The sequence below is a fragment of the Eurypyga helias genome, unplaced genomic scaffold, assembly GCF_000690775.1.
Source record: "Eurypyga helias isolate BGI_N326 unplaced genomic scaffold, ASM69077v1 scaffold41178, whole genome shotgun sequence".
Classification (NCBI taxonomy): domain Eukaryota; kingdom Metazoa; phylum Chordata; class Aves; order Eurypygiformes; family Eurypygidae; genus Eurypyga; species Eurypyga helias.
The window spans coordinates 3,804-25,838 of record NW_010268385.1 but is presented as its reverse complement, the minus strand read 5'-3'; the positions used below and the strand labels follow the sequence as shown (position 1 = coordinate 25,838).

Genomic DNA, 22,035 nt, shown 5'->3' with positions numbered 1-22,035 from the left:
CAGGAAGGATTTGTTTCACATCTCTTGGCAAATTCGGTTAAAATGATGGAAATTTGAACTTGTGTCTTTTATATTTGGAAAAATCTCAATGTTTCTTCCTTTGCTTACTAGATACTCTAATTGTACTGCACAGCTTCCATACTCACCAACGTATCGGTGTGTTGCGCCTGTAGGGCTTGAATTTTATACAGGTCAAAGGCAAGCAAAGTTGCCTTCCATCAAGGAACAGTTTTTAAACTGTAAGTCATCTAATTCTATAACTCAGATGTGTTGGACAAAGAAGGTTCAGCTGTTTGAGTGCTGTTTAGCAGAACTTCTGAAGTTGTGCTCAGACAGTTTTGACAGAGCTGGAAGGCACCATGTATTTAATGATGTAACTTTACAGTACAGCTGAGACAACCTGGCAGCTTAAAACCACTCAGTAGGGGAGTCTTCCCCTGCTTCTAGCATTGCAGTTTCTCCCCTTGCTCTGCTATCCTCTGGCATTAGCTCAGGTGCTTATCCTGCTGCAAGGACAACAGATCAAAACTGAAAACTGCTGACACAACAAAAAGTGCTTCCCTCCTGGTGTTGTCTTCCATTGCTTTCATGGTTCAAATTAGTTGTCCTGTGGGCAGTAGGGTGCTAGGGCTTGCTCATGTTGAAACACAGGAATGGGGAGTAGAAGGCTAATCAGTGAGTGAGGGTGAGCAAGACTTCTGTACTGTGCTGAATCTCAAATTAACATAAGTGTAGTTATGGTTTATCTTTGTTATTGCCATTTAACAAAATCTGACCTTCGTGAGAAGAAAGTGTGAAATGAATGCCAAACATGACTTACCAACAGCTGCTTGTGCAGGGGCTGAAGGTCTCCTGCAGGCAGCATTCCCTTTCCAGATGTAGTATTTCTAGTTGCTGTTCATGATTTTTTCTGTTATTCAACTTCTAGCTGTCAGTAGTGGTGCAGTCCCTAGAAAGGCTCATCCTTAGTAGATCCTGATCTGTAAAAATAAAGCTGTGCACCATTGCTGAGGCCCTCAGCATAGTGGGCAGCGGAGTCTGTAGCTGCACAAAAATCTAAGCTGATGCTACGTAGTTGTCTTGTGTTAATGTTTGCAACTCAAGATCACCTTATTTGAGAAGCATATGGGGTCATACGAATGCTTCTGACCTGTCTTAATCCAAAAATAAATTGACAGACATAGCCAGTACTGACTACATGGTGCTGTAAGGCTTGCTGGCTCACTCTGCCTTCAGATGATCTAGAAGCTTTTGCATCCTCTGGACACCTGACCTGATGTTTTACTGGTGGCTGAGAAGCAGTAATGTCTTAAACTGTTCCAATTCATCTCGGATTGATTATCCCCTCAGGCAAGATAAGCACTGTGCTAGTGATAACTGCTTCAGATAATATGCTCGCTTCTCAAACTGCAGCTAGAGGAATTTTAATAGTAGCTACTCTATCTGCATAGGTGCAGTACAGCATCTTGTGTTATTCTGAGTGTACTGGCCAAAAGTTCTATTAAGGTAAACACAGAGCTCATCTTTGAGCCTCTGGTAATTAATTCTTCTGTGGTGGCATTGAGACATTCAGTGAGAAGCAGATTTCATGTTGAACTTGGAAGTTTTACACTAAACTTTCGAAGGGAGTTAGAGTTGCGAGTCTGCCTTAACTTCATCCAAAAGTAAGTGTTTGGTCTTACGCCCCTTATGGGCAGAGTGAATTGAAAATGCGTTCGTACATTACTGCAGGGTTATGGTGTAAATGGACCTGTCAGTATGCTGCAAATAGGCAGAATGTGAAGTGCACAAACAGTGCTGACTTAGGAGGAGTGCTACTGAGCATCAGGAGGTTGTGAACTAATTTCAGGGTTTTAGCAGCTTTCCTGTTAATTCTGTGTGCTTCACAGCTATTTATAAGAGCTGTTAAATGAAAGTGTTGTTTTGGAGCTAGGGATGTTTAGCTCTTGGACTGAGAGGATGCACAAACCTGCAGCAGAAGACTTGGGAACCAGAGCCATAAAAGAAATTAGCATCCAGGAGGTGTTGGTTTCCAGAAACACATGTGGGTCTAGGCTTCCTTAAACTGCTAGACCTTGGTTTTCTGCTGTTGCAGGCATAGGGGTTGGGTATCCTGCTTCTGACAGTTTCAAAGCAGTTGTAAAAGAATGTTAAAATCTCCTGTTCTGGCAGGCCATGAAGGAAGAGCAGCTTGGATGTGTGGCGAGTTTGAGTTGTAGATGTCCTCTGCATCTGAGATGTCAGGATTTCTGTGCTGATGGCTGACTAAGGCAGAGAGTATCTTCATGTAATGGAATTTCTGGATGTTGTCTCAAGGCTTGCTTTACAAAGGTGCAAAGATAGAAACACTATCAAATACTCAGTATGCACAGTGTTCCGTTACGATTCATCCATTTCACCTGCCAGTGAAGCAGCCACCCAGAGACAACCATTTAACAATAACAGGGCCTTAAGATGCAGGATAAGCAATGTGTAAGGGAGAAAATATTTAGAAAATAAATAGTCCCGAGTTGGAGTACTGAATTGAGTCTAGTAGATCCGGTGGCTGCTGCTCTCTCTGTGTTTTAAGAGGTCTGGGCATAAAACTGGAATTCAGGTTGAGGTGGCAGTTTAGATTCTTGCTGGCTAAGTGTTTGGAAGTGGGGATTTTTATTTTTCTAACTCGTCTGTTGTGAATGAATACTTTGGTGTTTACAGGAATGTGTACAAAATCTGTCTTGATGCTTTTTATTAATGTGAAAACCCCCAAACCTTTAAGAACTTTTTAATAGTACATAGTTTGTAAAATGCCATGCTTGTTAGTTTGAAAGTACAAATTGTTCTGTGATTTTCAACAAATAATGTTTTGTTTTGTGAGTGGGAAAAAATGCTTGTTTGAAACAGTTGCTTGTTCTCATTTTTTTTTTTAAAAACATTCAAAATTATTTCAGGTGGAGAAAGTTTGGCTTATTGAAATGCAAAGATCTAGAACTTATTTGGGATTTTTCTCTTTGCAGATATAATATAAAATGTCTAATGGTTATGAAGATCACATGGCTGAAGATTGCAGGGATGATATTGGTAGAACAAATTTAATTGTGAACTACCTCCCTCAGAACATGACGCAGGATGAGTTACGGAGTCTATTTAGCAGTATTGGTGAAGTTGAATCTGCAAAACTTATTCGGGACAAAGTTGCAGGTATAATCTAGTATATAAGAAATTTTTACTTTGTGGACTGTGCAAGCAAATAACTGAATGCAATTTAATGTATAAATATTGTTTGTGTAATCAAACTATTGACAAGTATGTATATAACTGGAGTAATGCTAAGACTAAATATCGAGTATTAGGAAGATAGACTACTTAAGGCTAAATTAGTTACTATTTTGTATATGGCTAAGAATTGCAAGAAGTACAGTTCCTAAATTTGAACATCAATAGGCATGTCTGAAACTAGTTTGAATTTGGTCTCCAGCTTCGTTGTTCTTTCTACACTGAGCATTTTGACTCTACCTGAGCTCTGAATATGCAAACAAACATTTTGGTCTGATTGTGATCAGTAAAATAAAGGTGTGGCACGTGAATGAAACAGTTGCATGCCATATCACTCTTCAGGAATTTAGGATTCATAACAAATAGGATTTTTAGCAGTAGCTTTAAAAAATGAGGGGAATGAATGGTTCAGATTAGTGAAACAACTGAATGCTGATAGAGCAGCTGGTTCCCCTCAAGCCATATCTATTCATTTGCAGGAGCTTTTTATCTGCTCTGTGAAGATGTTTTAATCCTTGCACAGTTAAAAATCTTAATTTAAGAATTCAGCATATTCTTGCTCAGACTTCATGAACTGTTGGATTTAGTGGGAGGACATGGTTGTTTCTGTAAATAAAAGTAACTGTGCTGTTAACTAGCTATGCATGTGTGTTTGTTCTCAGCCTGCAGATGACTGCTTTGTGGAATTTTCTGCTGCACATGCTCAATATTGCATTTAATAATCTAGCAATACTGGTTTAGATCATTATCTAGTCCATAACAAAAGAGGTCTGAAAGTACTTCATTGTCTGTAAAAACTGCATAAAAGCTGATGAAACACATGAGAATTCTTTGTTTATCTTAACTGACTCTAGAATATTTTATATGCTTTAGAGTAGGCATTGGAACTGAGTAATTAAAAACTTCAGAATTTACTTTTGTAACAGCTTCTCCAATTTCCCTGTCTTTATTTTTCCTAATTTCTTTCAGATGAAGCTTCATGTAATAGGCATCTATCTAAATCTGTACTTACGGAATGCTTATGTAAAATCATCATGAAATATTTGCATAAAATACGTAACACTTTGATAGCTGAGTATTCAGCCTACGTGTTGTCATACAGTTTGAGATGTGCAGAAGTAGACTTGTTCTGGAGGCTAGTTTTACAAGGAAATAAGATCACTTGTTCAACGGTAGTAAGCCATTCATCAAATGTCATGGCTGACCCACACCTTAGACTTTCAAATAAGCACAAAATCATCTGCCTGGGAGGTAAGGATATTTTTGATGGGAAGCAAGACATTTCATTACTCGAAGTTTGAGAGTCTCCTTCCTGCTGTTGCCTGTAAGACTGAATACTCTGGTAAAGTCTGGTGAACTTTAACTTGGAACTTGACAGTGCAGAGTAATTTAAAGTCCAAAACATATGGTTGTGTTCTTCAGGCTTTTCTTAACAACGGTGAAGAGTTGAAAGTAAAATTCTTATTGGGGTTGCATAGAGCCCTTGGGTGCCTGTGGACAGTACGCTCACTTTTCTTTAAAGGTATTGCAAGTGTTTAATTCTCCATGGCTGCTTCGGTCAGACCACTTGATTTTGTTGTTACCTAGTTTTTCATTCACTTCCAGCACTATATTAGAGCAATTCCCAGTCTTCTGCATGATCACTTAGTTTTGGAAAATCAGTACCTGAGAATTGGCTTCTTCAGGAACCTTCTAAAAGTACCACCTTTTTTTCTTCCTTTTGCTTTTCTTGCCACCCCTTCATGTTTGCATTAAGATTTCTGTATTGGAAAACCCCACTCTGCACAGATCTGATGTTTGGCTGCCTCTGAAGAGAATAGTCTTGTGGCAGAGTTCTGCTTTCTTTGTGCCACCACTTGTAGTTTTCTGACACCATGGCAGACGAGCAGGAAACCAGTGCTGCAGAAAAGCCTTCCTTAACCTTGGTTTCTGTGAGGTCAGATAAGACTTAATATTGGCATCTAGGATGTAGTGGGGCTGAGTGGCCTGGGCAGGAGGGAGGTAACTTCTCATTTTGTGGAATTGGACTTTATAGATCAGCTCATTTCATTGAAATGACAGCTTTGATGCCCCCATGACATTCTGTTAAATCAAGGAGTTTTGTCTCTGAAGTTGCCTTTATTTGTCTGTATTTGCAGAGTTAAAATCAATGTTTTCTTGATAATGCTTACTTTTAATAAAATGGCTGATATGTATATTTTTTCTCAATTCTCTATTAATGAAACATGTAGGGCAGAAAATGTCTTCTGCCTGGAATGTGGTTTTTAATGACTTATCAAGCTAGCCTTAGCTTTCTTGGAGACTGATTACTTTGATTCAAGAAGCAATTTGAAAGCCAAAGTTTTGTTTTGTTTAGCTCCATGCTAATGGAAGTTGAAAGTAGCAGCAAACCATATTGTTAGTTCACATTCCTTACTATGAGTTTTCTGCTTTATGTACACATGAACTTCGGCAGTTGGTAAAAGCTTGACTATGCCTTTGTTTTGTTCTTTTGAGATGTGATTATTTTTTTCTGGTTTTTGCAGTAACTGTAAAGAGAAGCTTGTGCACAGGAGACGAACAATAGGCAGAGCGGAGGGCTCCTTCAGCTCTTCCTGCTCCTACTGGAAAGATAGGGTGCTGGCCTCTTCCTTCTCCAATCTGTATTACAGTTCTAAGCACACCCAGACATGGCCTTGCTTAACTTGTGACGACTGAACTGGTACTCGGCATCAGTGGGCGAATACTGGAGTGTTGCTCTGTGCCTCACTCTACTTGTATTTGTGGTGACTGTGTTTTGGACGTGCAGGATTTTTGTAAGAGAACTGTAGAGCTCATAGGATATTGCTCTTACTTAAGATCTTAAGACTAGCACTAGCCATACCTTGGGGCTTTGTGCCTTGGGGAGATATTAGAAGGTCAGTTCCTAATACAGTATTGCACAGTGTTAAGTCTGAGATGTAACTTTTCACTGTTGCATTTCCTGGCCCTTTGCAACAGTTGCTGAGGCTTGTGAGTAGCCATTGACCCAGTTGGGTTGATGAAATCTGCTCTGCCTTTGGCTCTGGCTCGTGAGGCTGAGAGCAAGGATAACTACTGGGGTTTGTCTGGTCACTCTGCACCCACTAGACTCTAGCCCTCTAGCACTGACTTCAAACACAATGGTGCCAAACTTGTGCTCCGGACTGATTTCCTACCCAGGATTGTGTATAGTGTTAAATGTTATCTTTCTAGGAGCCACTACCACACATGGAAGGTAGTATGTCCTGTACCACATTGTGTGCTGGGGTGCTTGACTTTGCTGGGGCATCCACATTCTAGGGACTGGGTTTCCAGCCAGTCTGCTGTGCTGGACTCCTCTTACAGGTGAACATTTTTTAAAGCATTTCTCCATCTTCAGTATCTGTTAATGCAGTTATATCCACACTAGTTTTGCTGAATTTCTTGCTGTACAGATGCAGATGACTCGCTGTGTCAGGATGTGTGTGCACAGTGCAGATTCTTCTAATCAATAGCTGTAAATTTTCTGTGAGCGCCTGGTTGTCTTTAGTCTGCTGTTCGTGCAGATGTATAGAGACTTTTAATCCTTCTGGACAGAACGCTAAAGCTGAAAGGTAGTGTGCCATGAGCATAAGTTGTATTTAGTTTTTCTGTCTTCCCCTTACACAGCTGAGGTGTTGGTACTTTCAATCCTAACTGTCCTAAAGCTCTGAAAAGGTTGGGTTAAACTTTTCCCACGTGTTTAGTGTCTCAGACTGCTGTGAGATCTGTCTTGCTCATGACACCTGTAGCCCTGCTCTGAGTACCTGGTGACAAGTTTGCTATGTACACCTCTGTAAAAGTGTTCTGTCTGGTGGCAGTTGACTTTGTTAGGGAGACATCCTACTTCCTGAGGGTCTTGTTCCTTCCCTTACACCTTCTGTACTGCTTGAGCAAGGAATAAATTTTCCCTGTGATGCTCATGACAACATGCTACTTTCTACTGTAGGAAATCTAGGATATGATCCTTCAGACTGCGCCAAAGGCTCTGTCTGTACCTGTCAGCTATCAAAATACAGCCAGCTCTATGCAGATACTGAAAAGAGACAGTGGGCTTCCTCTTAGCTGTCTGCATTTGCTTACGTAAGCTTGACCTCTGGTGGAGCTTGGTAGCGTTGAACACTCCTTGATCAGCAGCTGTCAGGGACAGAAGGTATTGCTTCTTTGTTGCTGAAAAATGTGGAGCAGAGCGGTCATTTTGGGGTGACTTGTTAAGCTTGTATGAAGAAATCTGGTCCATCTCAAAAAATACTGTGGTTACTACATGTGTGTGTGTGGCATGTTGCTTACAGGATCAAAAAGAAATCACTTCTTGGTAGTTGGAATTCCTCAAGAATCGGTATGCATCTTCACCTTTTCTCTGTCTTTTCCTTGTAACGATGTCTTCTCTGGAGGACACTTTCACAGAAATTATGCAGCTGAAAAAGAAATGAATGGTTGTGTCCTTGTAAGCTTTTAAAGCAGAAAGGGAAGGAAGACTTTATTGCACAGCTTTCAGATGCTGAGGCAGTAAGTAGCTCTCCAGCTCACATGGCAGGGGAGGTATTCTTTTCACTAGTGCAGTGGACTCCAGTCTAGAAACAGAATTCTTAAGTGTTCTTGTTTTGTGGAACATATTTAAGTATTCTCTTTGGCTGAAATTGTTTCCTTTTGCATGGAAAACAACCATGAAATTGCTTATGCTGTTTTGCTGTTAACTGTGTAACTGGAATTCATCATCACACCTGGATTTTTTTCCTAGCTTTTAATCACATTTGGTGGTATGCAGTTTCTTTAAACCTGCATTCGAGAGTGCCTAGCAACAGTGGTGAACTTAATGAAAAGTGCAAATGGTTTGCAGGCAAATTGGCTAAATACTGAAGATGTCAACACCTTTCTAGCTTTGCCAGCTTCAGTTAATTTCCTTTATCATAAGACGAGCTGTATAAACTACCTCAGAGGTAGTAACTGAGCTATAACAAGGGTATGAGAGTACACTTGAAGAGCCCAAGTAACCTTTATATTAAGTGGGTTCAGAGCACAGCTGGCAGCACCGGCTGGTGCAGCAGTTCCTGGGCTCTGCTTCTAAAAGTTCTGAGAACTTCTGGGATTAGCAGTGGACTTCTGGGAACCCACTGAGGAAATGGAGTGCTTGCTGCTGCCAGGAAAGGTTGGCTGTAGGAGACATTGACTTCCAGCAAGTAGAGTAGAGTACATCATTACTTCTGTCAGGTATACTTGATTAAAGGGAGATTAGAGCTTTTGTTCCAGTTGACCTCTGATTAGGGAGAGTCCAGCACCTTTTTAGCTATATATAGGGAGGCCTGTATAACAGTCTAGCCTACACCATAGCTCCCAGAGAACTGCCTATGGTTCAGATGGGGACCATGGCCTGTCTTGGGATGAGCCGACATGCACTCGGGAATGGTGGTGTCATGCTGCATGGTCTCCAGCAGTCATTGTAGCAGCCATCCCTGTAACATCAGAGGCCTTGACTGGAAAAGAGGGTGCAGCTCTTCAGGTCTTAGGCTGCAAGGAGTGCCTGGAGCCTCTTGCTTCAGCTGGGTAGAGAGACATCTTCTTAGTGCTGCGGGAGGTGTGCAGTGCTGGGGGACCTGTGTCACCAAATGAAGGACCTATGGTTGGATTTAAGTCTTTGAAGTTAGTGATCAGCAAAAAGGCCAGTTGCTAGTGGAGTACCTGAAGGTTTGATATCTGGGCCAATTCTGTTTAAGATTTTCATTTGTGACCTGGATGATGGGACAGATTGTACCTTCAGCCAATTAGCAGCTGATACTGGACTGGGAGGAGTGGCTAGTACAGCTGGTGGTTGTGCTGCCATTCAGACAGACCTTGACAGTGTTATCTGAAAGCTTAAAGACAGGGCTGGCATAATGGAGGATGACTTCCTGCTGTTTTAGGGTTGTGGGTATCCTTTTATTCTAACTGGAGATTTTGAGACGGTTAAATATATTCATGCTTAGTATCCCTTGTTATAATACATTGGCACATGAAGTCAGAAAGGCCAACACAGTTGTACTAGCCATTCCCTAAAGTACTCTGCTTTACAAAAGTTGACATCTTTACTTTGTTTGCCTTTCCTTTCCCTCATCAAGAGATAAAAATGAGCCCGATAGCAAAGTTTTCAGTTGTACTCTAACATTTCTCAACATGATTTTAGTGGGAGTTACTATTCCACATCATCTTAGAATGCTTTCATTCTCTTCTGTATGTTTCTGCAGAATAACAATGTAGTTCAGTTAAGCCTGTGATCATGTTTACTCTGAACACTTGCTGAGGTTTTTGCATTATAATGTTTGCAGCTAAAGAGGTCTCATTATTTGAAAGCTGAAGTGCCTTCCTGAGGAGCTGAGGGCAGTGGATTTTTCAGTCCTCAACATCTTGAATAGTCAGTTTTCTGTTCTAAACACAAATTAACAAAATCTGTCTTAAAGTTTAAAGAAGTGAGATCTTAGAGTGAGTGGACAAGGCATTTTCGTAGAATCGTAGAAACATAATTCATAGAATGACAGAATGGTTTGGGTTGGAAGGGACCTTAAACCCCATCCAGTTCCACCCCCCCTGCCATGGGCAGGGACCCCTTCCACTAGACCAGGTTGCTCCAAGCCTCATCCAGCCTGGCCTTGGACACTTCCAGGGATGGGGCATCCACAGCTTCTCTGGACAACCTGTCCCAGTGCCTCCCCACCCTCTGCGGGAAGAACTTCTTCCTGATATCCAATCTAAACCTCCCCACTTTCAATTTAAACCCATTACCCCTTGTCCTGTCACTACAGGCCCTTGTAAAACGTCCCCCCCAGCTTCCTTGTAGCCCCTTCAGGCACTGGAAGGGGCAATAAGGTCTCCCCGGAGCCTTCTCTGCTCCAGGCTGAACAAGCCCAACTCTCCCAGCCTTTCTTCATAGGAGAGGTGCTCCAGCCTTCTGAAGATGTGGCCCTCCTCTGAAGTCTTTCCTTCCCAACAGCTTAAAATCAGCCTGTATTCACACACAATTTTGGGCATGGTATTTTCTGTGTTCAGTTTATTAATTCTTTTCACTTCACAATACCTAGGCTGCCTGCAATTCATCTGGAAAAAGACCCCTGGAGCAGCCTACATTAAATCTCAGTAGAAAACTGTTCTGGAAATGAGACAAAGGAGAGGGGAAAAAAAAAAAAGAGATCGTATAGAAATGACAAGTATGCGGAAGGGCTACATTAAATGAAATTAATTTCTTAAAATAGTAAACCTTTTGTTTTCAGGATTTAAAGCTGTCACTCTTGCAGCATATGGTCAAATTTTTAAAATATTGTGGGTATAGTGAGGTTCCTGGAAGCTATCTCTTTGAACCAGGGTAAAGAACAGACTTGTCAAGTTAGCTTTGTAGCTTTTAACTTTTTCTTGAAGTGTCTGTTTGAATTGCTTGTAGTCATCGTTTCAAGGCAAAAGCTGTTTATTTTGCAAATGAAGGAGAGGCTACTTTATTTGTAATTCGTAATGTTTTCCTGAGTTATTTGAAAGTCAGGTTTTCCAAACCTGTTAAATGTGGTTTTGCCCTTATCTTCCACAAATGAGACAATTCTTCATTCGGCTGCAGAACAGAAAGTGGCTTGTCTCCTAGCTTCTAAAGGGAAACAAAGCAGTGGGGACACATTCTGTATTTGAAAATTGTTTGCAGTAAAACGAGCTATTATTTTCTTTGTTTCTTTTCTAGTTCCTTTCTGATGCAATCAAAAGTCATATCAGTAAGACATGCTGGTTTTAAGTCTTAAGCAGAAGCAGGAATTGGCTCAGATAGCAATCTGTCTTAATCATAGAAACCGTAATCAAGTTGAATTCGGTTACTGTGGAAGAAAGGCGCTGAGCTGTTGCAGTGACACTGACCCTAGAGGCATTTAAAGGACAGACATTTGGGAAATGCTTAAATATAAACCTAAACTTGTGGTTTTGTACTCTAAATGATATGCTTAAGTGTAAGTGGAGCATGGTGCAGTGATTCTTGGCATAGTGTTGATCCAACTAATTCAACCTTAGAACAGTGCAGTGCTTCCCAGGTGTCCTACTAGGTTAGGCACCAGACTATCCAGCTAGGCTGGGCTTTGCCCCCAGCCTGACACAAACATGATTATGTGGGATTTCTGCATTGCTCTTAGGGTGTTTGCATGACTAATGATAGTTTTGGACAGCATTTACAACTAACCTGGAGGTAAAGCATAACTGTAAAAAGTAATTCAGAATGGTTAATGGTAGTTTCAAGAAGTTATCCAGGCAAAAAAACCCCAAACCTTTGCTTCCATTTTCCAAAGTCTGTATAGAAGAGATCACAGAATATTTTTTTTTTTTGTTGGGTGAAGTGAGAGTGATTTTTAAGATTAACATGTGACTCCAGTACCTGTACTAAAAATACTGTACTTAGTTCTGTCTCAAGCAACATGTTTCCTAGTTTTCTGGGACTTACTGGGGTCACCATGATGTAAGTGGGAAAGAATGGGTTGGTTTCAGAGAAGCAAAGCAGCTTCCTGGCGTCACACGTGAAGCCAAGTGGAAGGATGTTGCTGAAGAATGGAGCACTGGCTGCTGTTTGGGGACTAGATCAGGAGAAAAGTTTTGGTTCAGGTTATGGGTTTTAGCTTCAGATTCATGTGTGTTCAGGGTTGGTGAGATGCATCATCTGTATCTTTAGTTAAGGACTGAGTGTAGGGGGTGTTCCCTGTATGTTCAAAACCACCATGAGCTATCTGTACTGTAGACTAGTAGTAAATAGGACTTCTATGTTGTGATGCTAGAGTTGGATCATCATAGACTGTAATGGAAAATCATGGTTTCTACTGTTTGTTTTGAAGACAGGTGATTAAATACTTGAGATGTTTGTTCACATCTAAAAATGTTTTGACAAAAATCCTTCAAGAAGCTGCTTTCTATTTGTAAGGACACCTTTTAGGATAAAGCCAGTAACTGCCAAGGGGGTAACAAATAGCAACTGCTTGTCTACAGAGTTGGGCCAAGCAGTGCATGTAGAACATGTCAGGTTCTGAAGTTGGCCTTTAGAATATTAAACTGAAAACATGGTTAACAGTTATGATGTAGAGCAGATTTAACATTGGGCTGAAGAACGTGAGGAGCTAGAAACCAGCATCGTTTCCTGAGACCAGTGGACAAAAAATGACAGAAGAAAACCAGTGGAAATCTACAGAAATGAGTTTTCACTCCATTAAAAACAGGCTATGAGAGCAGGTACTTCCAGAGATGGGTGACAGAGTAATCAGCCCACTGAAAATTGGCAGTCTTGTGTTGCTAGCCATGTATCAGTTTTGGTAATTCCTGGCTTTGGTGTAAGGACTGCACTAGAAATAGAATTTAGAAATGGTTCCATGAATTGGAGAAAATATTGTGAAGGAGAAGTGTGATTCTTTACGTTCTCTAAATCTTTCATTAATATTTCATTCTGTAACATCCCTATTTGGATGAAGTATGCATACACGTGGTCTTAATGCAAGAAGACCTTGTTCTGTGGAGCTGCAAGAACCCCGGATTAACAGTGTGTTGAGTTTCTTCTTATGGCATTTGGGATCACAGGATGGTACAGTTTTAAGGGACAGTAGTCCAGCCTCCTGCTCAGAGCAGTCAGCTGGGAGGCCAGACCAGGTTACTCAGGACTTTGTTCCATGTGGTCTTGTAAACCCCCACATGCTGCAGTCCCCTGAGGATCTTCATGGCATTGCTGGGGTTTTTTCTTTCCTGTGAACAGGGCTTCACATCTCTCCTTGCTGCATTTCTAAGGTGTCTGTTGGCCCATTGCCCCGACGTGTTTGGTCCCTCTGGGTGGCAGCCCTGCCCTCCCGTGTGTTGACAGCTTCCTCCCAACCTGGGACCATCTTCACTCTTGGTGAGAGCGCACTCCCATCACCTCTGCCAGGTCACAGATAAGAAGTTAACCAGCAGGTCCCAGGATGGATCCCTACAAAACTCTACTTGTTGCAGGTATACATGGGGTTTTAGTTTTTTTTCAAGGTTTTTTTTGTCTCTTTATGGATGCAGCATTTGCCTTCCTGTAGTTGTTGGGGACCTCTTCCAGTTCCCAAGACCATTCAAAGATGATGAAGAGCAGTTTTTGCCAGGACATGATCCTAGTGTCTCAGCACACTTAGAGCCCATCTTTTTCCATGGACTTCTATGGGTCAAGCTCTCTCAACAAATCAGTCACTGACTTGATCTTCTCCTTCAACTCTTTTGCAAAGTGCAGGGGCCTGTTAGACTTTGGTGACGAGAAAGGCAAAGAGGGCATCATGGACCACTGATCAAAACCCATCCTATTCAGCGGCTGTCCCAGGTTTCCCTTTTTTCAGCCTTGCCGTGCTGAGACAGCAGTAAAAGCTTTTCCTGTTACCCTTTATTTTTGTTTCTTTGCATTCCTTTCAAGTCTCAACTGCAGTTGAGCTCTGGCTTTCCTGACACAGTGGACTTTTTTTTTCTAAATTCTCCCTTTTGCAGGCTGTCGCTTCCGTCTCCTGTATGCTGCCTGCTTGTGTTGGAGCTCTGCCAGGACCCCCCTGCTTAGCCAGCCTGTTCTGCTGACACATCTGCTTGATTTCCTGGGTGTTAGGATACAAAAGATGCTGTATGCATAGAGTTGACTTGTCTCAGGGGGTTAGAAGATAGCCTCTTGATCCCTCGCTCTGCCAGTCCTACCTTGCTGCGCTTCTGCATTGCCATAACTTTTTCTGGAAGGTTGATGCAAGGGTGCTTGCCCTTTTCTCAGGATTGATGTGATTATGTATCCCCAGCTATACAGTAGTGTAACTGTACTAAGTAAAGCCCATACAAGGCACATCTCAGCCCTTTTGACGTGTTCTCATCCTCTGAAACTACAGTCACTGCTCTGAATGCTGCTTTTTCTGCACATTGATATTCTGCTATTTGGATGTGGTATTTCTTGCGGCATTCATATATATTTAAGCTATCTGGCTGTCTTGCAGCACATTTTGTAAAGCCAAAGAAACCATGCCAAACCCTACGCTCTTTTCCAAGATGCCACAACCTCCTGAGTGATAATTGGAGAGATCTGTGCGATCCTTCCATGCTATTTACTTAGGGGATTTTTAAAAAATTTAATTTCCAAACAATTTCCCAGTTAAGAAAACAACAAATTCTAAACTAAAATGCCCTCGCACTGAGGTGCTCAGACGTAACAGGAGCCAGGTTTAAATTTCGGGGTTTTTTTGTGAAGTATAGGGTAGGGAGGATCTGTGTTAGCTGCTTTCAGGGGGGCAGCTAGGCTGTAGTGAAGTGGCAAAGAAGTACCAGCTCTGGTCTCAGACTTCCCAGTGAAAATAGAATTGTCATTTAGTAGCGGGAGGGGAATAAGAAACGAGCTAGTGACTGACGCAGTGCATCTCAGAGCTGGGGAGGGAAGCAAGGACATGGACAGAAAACCAAGTGATGTACAGAAACAGAATGAGTGGCCTCTTTCATGGAAGGGCTTTTTGTCATGGAAACAAAACTAGATTCTTTCTGCTGAAGGGGTATAGTAGTTTGCCTAAAACTAGGTTTTATGGTTACTTTGTTAATTATTCATCCAGATAAGGACCTGCTTGTTTCTTTCTTAATCTGAATCTCAAGTAGATTTGCATTTATGTATATGCAAACGTAAAAGTTTTTAAAGTGTTTTTTAATTACTATCCACTGAAATAGCTTGGAAACTGGTACAATACTGCCTTCTTTTGCGTGATAGGTTTCTAGCATGCTCTTAGCATCATGAGAAATCAAATAACTTGTCTTCTTGCCTGGGTTAAACACTTTACATGAATCATAATGCTGTGTAAATGCTGATTCCCTACATATTTTCTGGCATGCCCTAAAAGGAATGTAGTTTGTACTGTTTAGGAGGAGGGAGTATGAAGTAAAGTTGTGAAACAGAGAGGGTGATCTGTCAGGGGAAAGGTAGAACATCCCTCTTCAGTGACAGGACTATCATGCGTTAGCCTAGCCTGCGCAGAGATGAAAACGAGCAACAGGAGAGGGCTAAGGCTGATGGTGTTAAGTATTTGGAACATTTTAAGTTCATATACATTGTCACTCGTATGTGGGTGAGGACTCCAAAGTCATGTTAGACTGATGTAATTTAAATGTAGTAAGTAGAGTCTAAGACAGAAGGTCTCTATTCTGGTTTTTGTAGAGAAAGATAGGTAATTAATATTTTCTTATATAGTGGCAGATAAAAGTTAACAGCACTAATTTCTGGGTTTTAGTACTGTACGACAAGTACAAACTGATTGTAAGTGCCTATGTGAATATGAAAATTTGGTAACTTGTAATCCTGCCACTTTTCAGACATTTCTTTTTCAGATCTGTGTTTGTTTCTGTCAACCCTATTATGTCCCTGCTGTCTTTTCCCAGGGTGGTCAAACTCTGATAAGAAATAGTAATTGAGCAACCTGTATAAAATCAGAAGTGGAGAAGGTGCAGAATTGCTCAGATGAGAACAGTGAAGGCAGCCTAGGGAATATGTGCACTCCTGGTGTGCACTTTGGGCAACAGACACTTGGGGTGTAATGAGCATGTGTGAGCTAAAGGACAGTATTCGCACAAGAACGAGTGGATACAGAATATGAAGACCTGCATTTAGAAGAGGAGAGCATCGAAGGGGAGGTTGTAGAATGTGCTTTCTGTTAGAGTGCCTGGGGCAAAAATCTGACTGTTTTTAATGTGAAGCTTGCTTACGTTTTAGGGAAGGGGAATAGGTACAGTTTGTGATTACAGGGACTAGACCCAGATCATGTGGTCCCTTTGGCTCCTGTGTGTCCATGAGTGCTGTTACTTAGGTGCAGAATAAACCCAAAACGAGGTAGCTTAATCTTCCTTGTTACTGATTGTATGTTTATGCACCGTTTGCAACCTATCTGATGCTTTGCAGGAAAACTGCTGAGAAAGGAACAGTTGCCTGCCTACTCTGTTCTCTGGGAAGTTGCAAGAAAAATGGGAAGGATACTCACTTGCACTGGTCACAGGCAAAGCCATTGATCTCCACAACTCAGAGTACTAAAGATAGCTTAATAAATGTATATGGTGTGAAATCCTGCTCTTCCCCTGCCAGGAGGATATAGTCATCACCTCCCCAATGCAGCATCCACCTGGGGAGTGGTGCCCTGACTGCCAGGGCTCCGTGGTGCAGACTTGGGGGGATTAGACTTGTTGAAGACTTTCCCTGGTCTTTCCCTGGTTTTTAAGGGCCTGTCTCCATAAACCTTATTAGGACCTGGCTCAGTTCAGTAGTTTGCTGGAATATTCATGTCCATGTGGCTTTTGGGATAGACCGAAAATACATATAAAGTAGGTGGAACTCCGAGCCTTCAGAGCTACTGCAGGCATACTGTATCTATGAGGAGGGTTAGACTCTGCCACCCACTTTGGAGTGAAAACATCATTGACTACTGTCTGTGTGATATTTGCTCCCTCTTAAGTTTATCTTTGTTTTCTTGGTCAGATTCTGGGGAAATAAGCCAGGGTCCATGTGCTAGATTATTTTTCTGATTGTTAAATAATTTGTTTTCTTAATCAGGGGAAAAGAATCTCAGTAGGTTGTGGGCTAACCATATTGGATCTAAATGACTGACCATCTCTGACTAATAAACCAGAAAATGAATGTTATAGAGACATCAGCAAAACCCATGCTGTGGGTACATGCAAGATAATGTCTTCAAAATCCTGATCAGTGTAGATCTTTAAAAGTGCAGAAGCTGGTGTCTAGGATCTTGCTTTTATTGCATTTATTAGTTTCCTATACAGAGTTAAATCCTACTCAGCTGTCGAGAGATTTGGCATGACAGCTGAGCAGAAACATCTGGCACCGTGAGAGTTTGCTCTGTGCCAGTGGAGATGTTTTAACACTAGGCCTGCTAGAGAACCAGGTATTGTTCCTGTGTGAGGCTTGAACACAAAGGGGATCTGCCTTCTTCAAGAGCTTTAGCAGAGAGTAAAAATTAGCTGGGATTGTTTATGCAAGGAGTGCATTAGGAAAGGGGTAGTGACATTATTTGGGTTTAGAGGAGTTACTTAGCTGTTAGAGAACTAAAGCAGACCGACGCAGAGGCAGTGCCAGGGAGTTGTGCTATTAGAATTGTTCTGCAGTCAGTCAGTAAGAACTCTGTGAGGGTTATTTGGAACTTCCTTCCATCCCTCATAGTGCTTACACGTAGGTCTCGGTTCCTTCAGTAGATTGGTGATTATTTTTTCAGTTGACAGAGTTAATTGGTTGTGTCTGTTACAGTGCTTTTCTTCAGTTTCTCTGACATTTTGGGCTAGGGCAACCACCATTTAACTCTTGTTCTTTTTTTTGAGGGGGGTGGTGGGGTATATTTGGTGTTCTGAAATGTCTGGAAAGCGGGAGAAAACATCCTTGCCAGCTAAGACTGTTGTGGAGCCACACTGTGTGATTAAAAGAAGACTGTATTTCAGGAGAGAATCCTCTGCTATAAGAATTAATCTTCTAGTGTTCTTAAGCCTAACGACAGAGCTTAATAATAACTTTAAGGTAGTATATTATTAAAGTAAACCAGCCCATACTCCTATGCATGCTTGTTGTTTAGAAAATCCCTTAGATCTGGCTGACACAAGGAGAAGTTGTCTGAAAAATGTGCATCTTAGTAAATGGGAATTGCTTTATTGCACTGAGACAGTCTTGACAGTATTTTAGTTATTTTTAGGTCTACACTGATAAGAGCCTCTAATTGTTTGAAAATTGCAACCTGAAATGATTTTAGTATGTAGTGTTATAATTGATAGTAGCATTTGTGGAGTTTGGAGATAGAAGCAGAACAAATAACTATACAAATAAATAATATCTTTTGCCTTAATGTTTAAAAGATCTGTATTATTACTCTCAAATTCTTCTCGTAAGAGTTAAGAATAAACTTACATGAAGTAATAGGACATGAACTGCCTGCATTAAAGAATTTTTCACTCTTCAGGTTCATCCTGTGTTTAGACTTACTGCTCAGTAGCTGTATGAATATATTTCTTTCCCTCTTGTTTCCACGAGTGAAGGTTGGAATAGCTACACAGAAATCAGTAGCCTGACCATTTCTTACCCAGCAGTTCATCAGTTGACACTTTCTGCTCTTTATCTACAAGAGTTTGTACTTAGGGACTTTGTTAAATTCTTGCCTTTGTTCCACCCCCAGTAAATTTACGAGACTGTTCGGAGCTGGTGTTTTGGTCTTTCCCTCTTGTTTCCACGAGTGAAGGTTGGAATAGCTACACAGAAATCAGTAGCCTGACCATTTCTTACCCAGCAGTTCATCAGTTGACACTTTCTGCTCTTTATCTACAAGAGTTTGTACTTAGGGACTTTGTTAAATTCTTGCCTTTGTTCCACCCCCAGTAAATTTACGAGACTGTTCGGAGCTGGTGTTTTGGTCTTGAATTTCTTACTGTTGATGGATCATCTGCGCCTGTCTGATACACACTGTCCCTGAAGACAGAGGATTGCCCAAAGTGGAAAATGAAATAGCTTTGAGTTGCTTCATATGATGTATGCCAGCCGTGGATAACTCTGGCATTTTTGACTATTTGCAGTGTGGATTGTGTTTATGTTGAGTTCACTCTCACTTGCATTTCCTTTAATTTTGATGGTGGTAACTTTCTTTTGTTAGGATTAATTTAAAAAATGTTCTTCCATGTAGGACACAGCTTAGGCTATGGCTTTGTGAACTACGTTACTGCAAAAGATGCTGAAAGAGCAATAAACACACTGAATGGCCTCAGGCTTCAGTCAAAAACGATCAAGGTAGGACATCTAGATTTTTTTTCTCCTATGTGAAAATGGCATTGTAATAAACTTCATCCTGGTGGTAAGGCTTACGTGCTTTCTGACTGCAAGAAAGGTAGAATCTGGGAGAAGAGTGGTAGGAGGGAGCTGTTAAGCCTCTTGGGTTGTATAAAATGTTTATATTCAAAGATTCCTGTGTCTTTTCATTCCCAAGATTTTTACAGCAGTAGGTGGGATCATTCCAAATTGTTGCCATGCTTTGGAACTCGCATACATTTCATACACTTGATGATCTCCTTCAAATCATGTTAATTAATACACATGCACTCTTCTTCCAGCATAAAGGCTAGTGCTGTCTGTATAGGAAATCACACCCGCCTTGGTGATCTTTGTTACTTTCTTAGGAGCAGCAACTTAGACAGCAAACTGCTCTCCAACTGGTAAAATCTTCTTATGAGGTTTAAAAAATACACTGGCAGCACAAGTTCTTGGTGTGATTTGCAGTTACTGACAGGTTCAGTGTCTCAGTCAGCACTTCAGCCAGGGCTTCTTCAGTGTAGCACGTGTGCTTGTTGGAAGCATCAGTATTGGCCTGCTGCTGTCTCTTGATAGCAATGCCACTATATTCTTTACCTGTTGGATAAGCCCCAAATGAATGGAGTTATATAGGGACATGCCTTTTCTTTTTGTTCTGGCAATTTTCCCCACCTTCTCCCTGTCCTGCTTTTTTGAACTCCAGTAAAAAATGCCTACGTTTTTAGTGGGGAATAAATGAAAGTCACTCATGACAAAATAAATTACTCTTGTTTACATCTTGAACATACCTTTTTTTTTTTCCCTTTTTAAAGGTTTCCTATGCTCGTCCAAGTTCTGAAGTTATCAAGGACGCTAATTTATATATTAGTGGACTACCAAGGTCAATGACACAAAAAGATGTAGAAGATATGTTTTCCCGTTTTGGACGCATCATCAACTCACGTGTGCTTGTGGATCAAACTACAGGTGTGTTCTATTGCACTGGCTTCGTAAAGCTGTAGTGTATAGCACCTCTGATGTTGTTCAGAGGCCGGTAGTTCAGAAATAAATTAGACTTTCCCAAACTAACCACGACATCTGGTGTCTACCTCTGAAATAATTTTAATGGGGTATCCTTTTCCAATGATTTTTTTAAATACAGAATAACTTACACTGCCTTCTTTGCTAGATTATGGTCTAAAACTTCTATCATAATTTATGCTCTTACTGTCAGTTTTACCAGGCTGAGCTGCTGGTTTGCCAGATAGACTCTGGCCGTGACACTTGATACTGCTGTAGTGCAGTGTGCTTCTGGGCAGTGTTTGTAATCTGCAGTGCTAATGCTACTTTTGCTTTACACATGCAGCTATTACCCACAGGGAATGTCCAGGCCCTACTTACATGTTAAAAAGCAAAACAATAATGTGTCTCGTCTCTTATACCAACTTGGAACTCACTCACACAATTTCCTCATATATTAAAATATTTGAGGTGTCTTACAGTGCTCTGTGGTTACTGCTAACCAAAAACCACTTAGTACTACCATCTTGAACTTTCTCTTTTTAAATTTAAAAAAAAAAAAAGTAGGATGAAAATTGAGAAGTTGCTTAGTTAAACACTCAGCTCAGGAGACCCCAAAGTTAAGGATTTCCTTTATAATGTTAATTCTGAATGTGTTACAATGTGTGTTTAGAGTTTTAATTTTTTTATTTAATTACTGTGGACTGTGTAACTGAAGAGTCTGGCTTATCCTATAACCTTAGGTGCCTGTGTTTTTTCTAGTAGCCCATATGTCATGTACGAGTTTGGAGATAACTTCTACAGATACACTTTGTCATTGATTGTGCATGTGCTGAATTAGAAGATAATCTAACTCCAGCAATTGCACATTTAACATTGATATGCAGTAGCATGTACATTTATACACAGTAGTTAACAGCAGCCTTCATCCTCTGTGAGAAATCCACTGTAATTTAGTGTAGGCCATCAGCAGCTTTTAGTGGGATTAATCGGACTAAATGCTGAAGTCTGCAGTGTTGAGTGTCTCCATCAGGGCTAGCTCCTTGTGTAGGCACCTGCTCTTAAGTGTTTACATTTGGTCAGACTGCACTGTAAAGGTGACTGCATAGCAGAAACCTGACATGACTAGAGATCTGGGTGCTGACGATGTAGACACTCCAGTGTTGCGCGAGGAAAATCCTATCCTTCCTTTCCTAGAGTAGGATTCATTTTTTCCAACTTTGGTATCTCTATGGTTTTGTCTCTAGAGCTAGTTATATAAGTGACAACTATAGGTAGAAGCAAGGAGGACTTCCAGAGCACAGAAAACTTACTAACAAGTGTCCAAAATAGTTGTGGATTCTAGATAGAGATGCTAGTTATCACAGCTATAAAATGAAATGACAGAAGACATACAAGTAAAATTTCCAGGAATAATATGCTTCTCACTGAGTGTGCTGAGGCACGATGCTGTCCAATTCCATGTCAGCTCAGAATATACTACTTGCTTTCAAATAACCTTCATAATGCATTGTTTGAAGAATGTATTCTGTTTACATTATAAAGTTTAATGTGTGCGTAGCCTAGGTTTCTTGTCACTTCAGGAATGTAACCATGCCATGGCTTTAAAACTTGCATTTTTGTCGTGTTTTAACCTCGGCTAGCAATTAAGTACCACGTAGCCGCTCGCTCACACCCCCACACATCCCCTGCTGCTTCTCAGGGCAAATCCAAAAACTTAACCTCACACCAGCTACTGTGAAGAAAGAAAAGGGGACTTTTTACAAGAGCAGGGAGTGACAGGACAAGGGGTTTAATCTGGAAGAGGAGGGATTTACATTAGATATCAAGGAGTTCTTCCCAAAGAGGGTGGGGAGGCACTGGAACAGGTTGCCCAGAGGAGCTATGGATGCTGCATCCCTGGAATTGTCCACGGCCAGGCTGGGGGGGTTGGAACTGGATGATCTTTAAGGTCCCTTCCAACCCAAACCATTCTCTGCTTC

The 22,035-nt window shown here is 41.2% G+C and overlaps 1 protein-coding gene across 1 annotated transcript in view; it reads left to right on the top strand.

The window, feature by feature from the left end:
• Window positions 1-2,992: 2,992 nt before the first annotated feature.
• ELAVL1 (ELAV like RNA binding protein 1) overlaps window positions 2,993-22,035 on the top strand; it is a 21,026-nt gene continuing 1,983 nt past the window's right edge. The window contains exons 1-3 of the mRNA XM_010157728.1: window positions 2,993-3,180; window positions 18,933-19,036; window positions 19,867-20,020. Of these exons, the coding sequence (XP_010156030.1) occupies window positions 3,009-3,180; window positions 18,933-19,036; window positions 19,867-20,020 (430 nt within the window). The 5' untranslated portion in view covers window positions 2,993-3,008. The remainder of the gene's footprint in view (window positions 3,181-18,932; window positions 19,037-19,866; window positions 20,021-22,035) is intronic.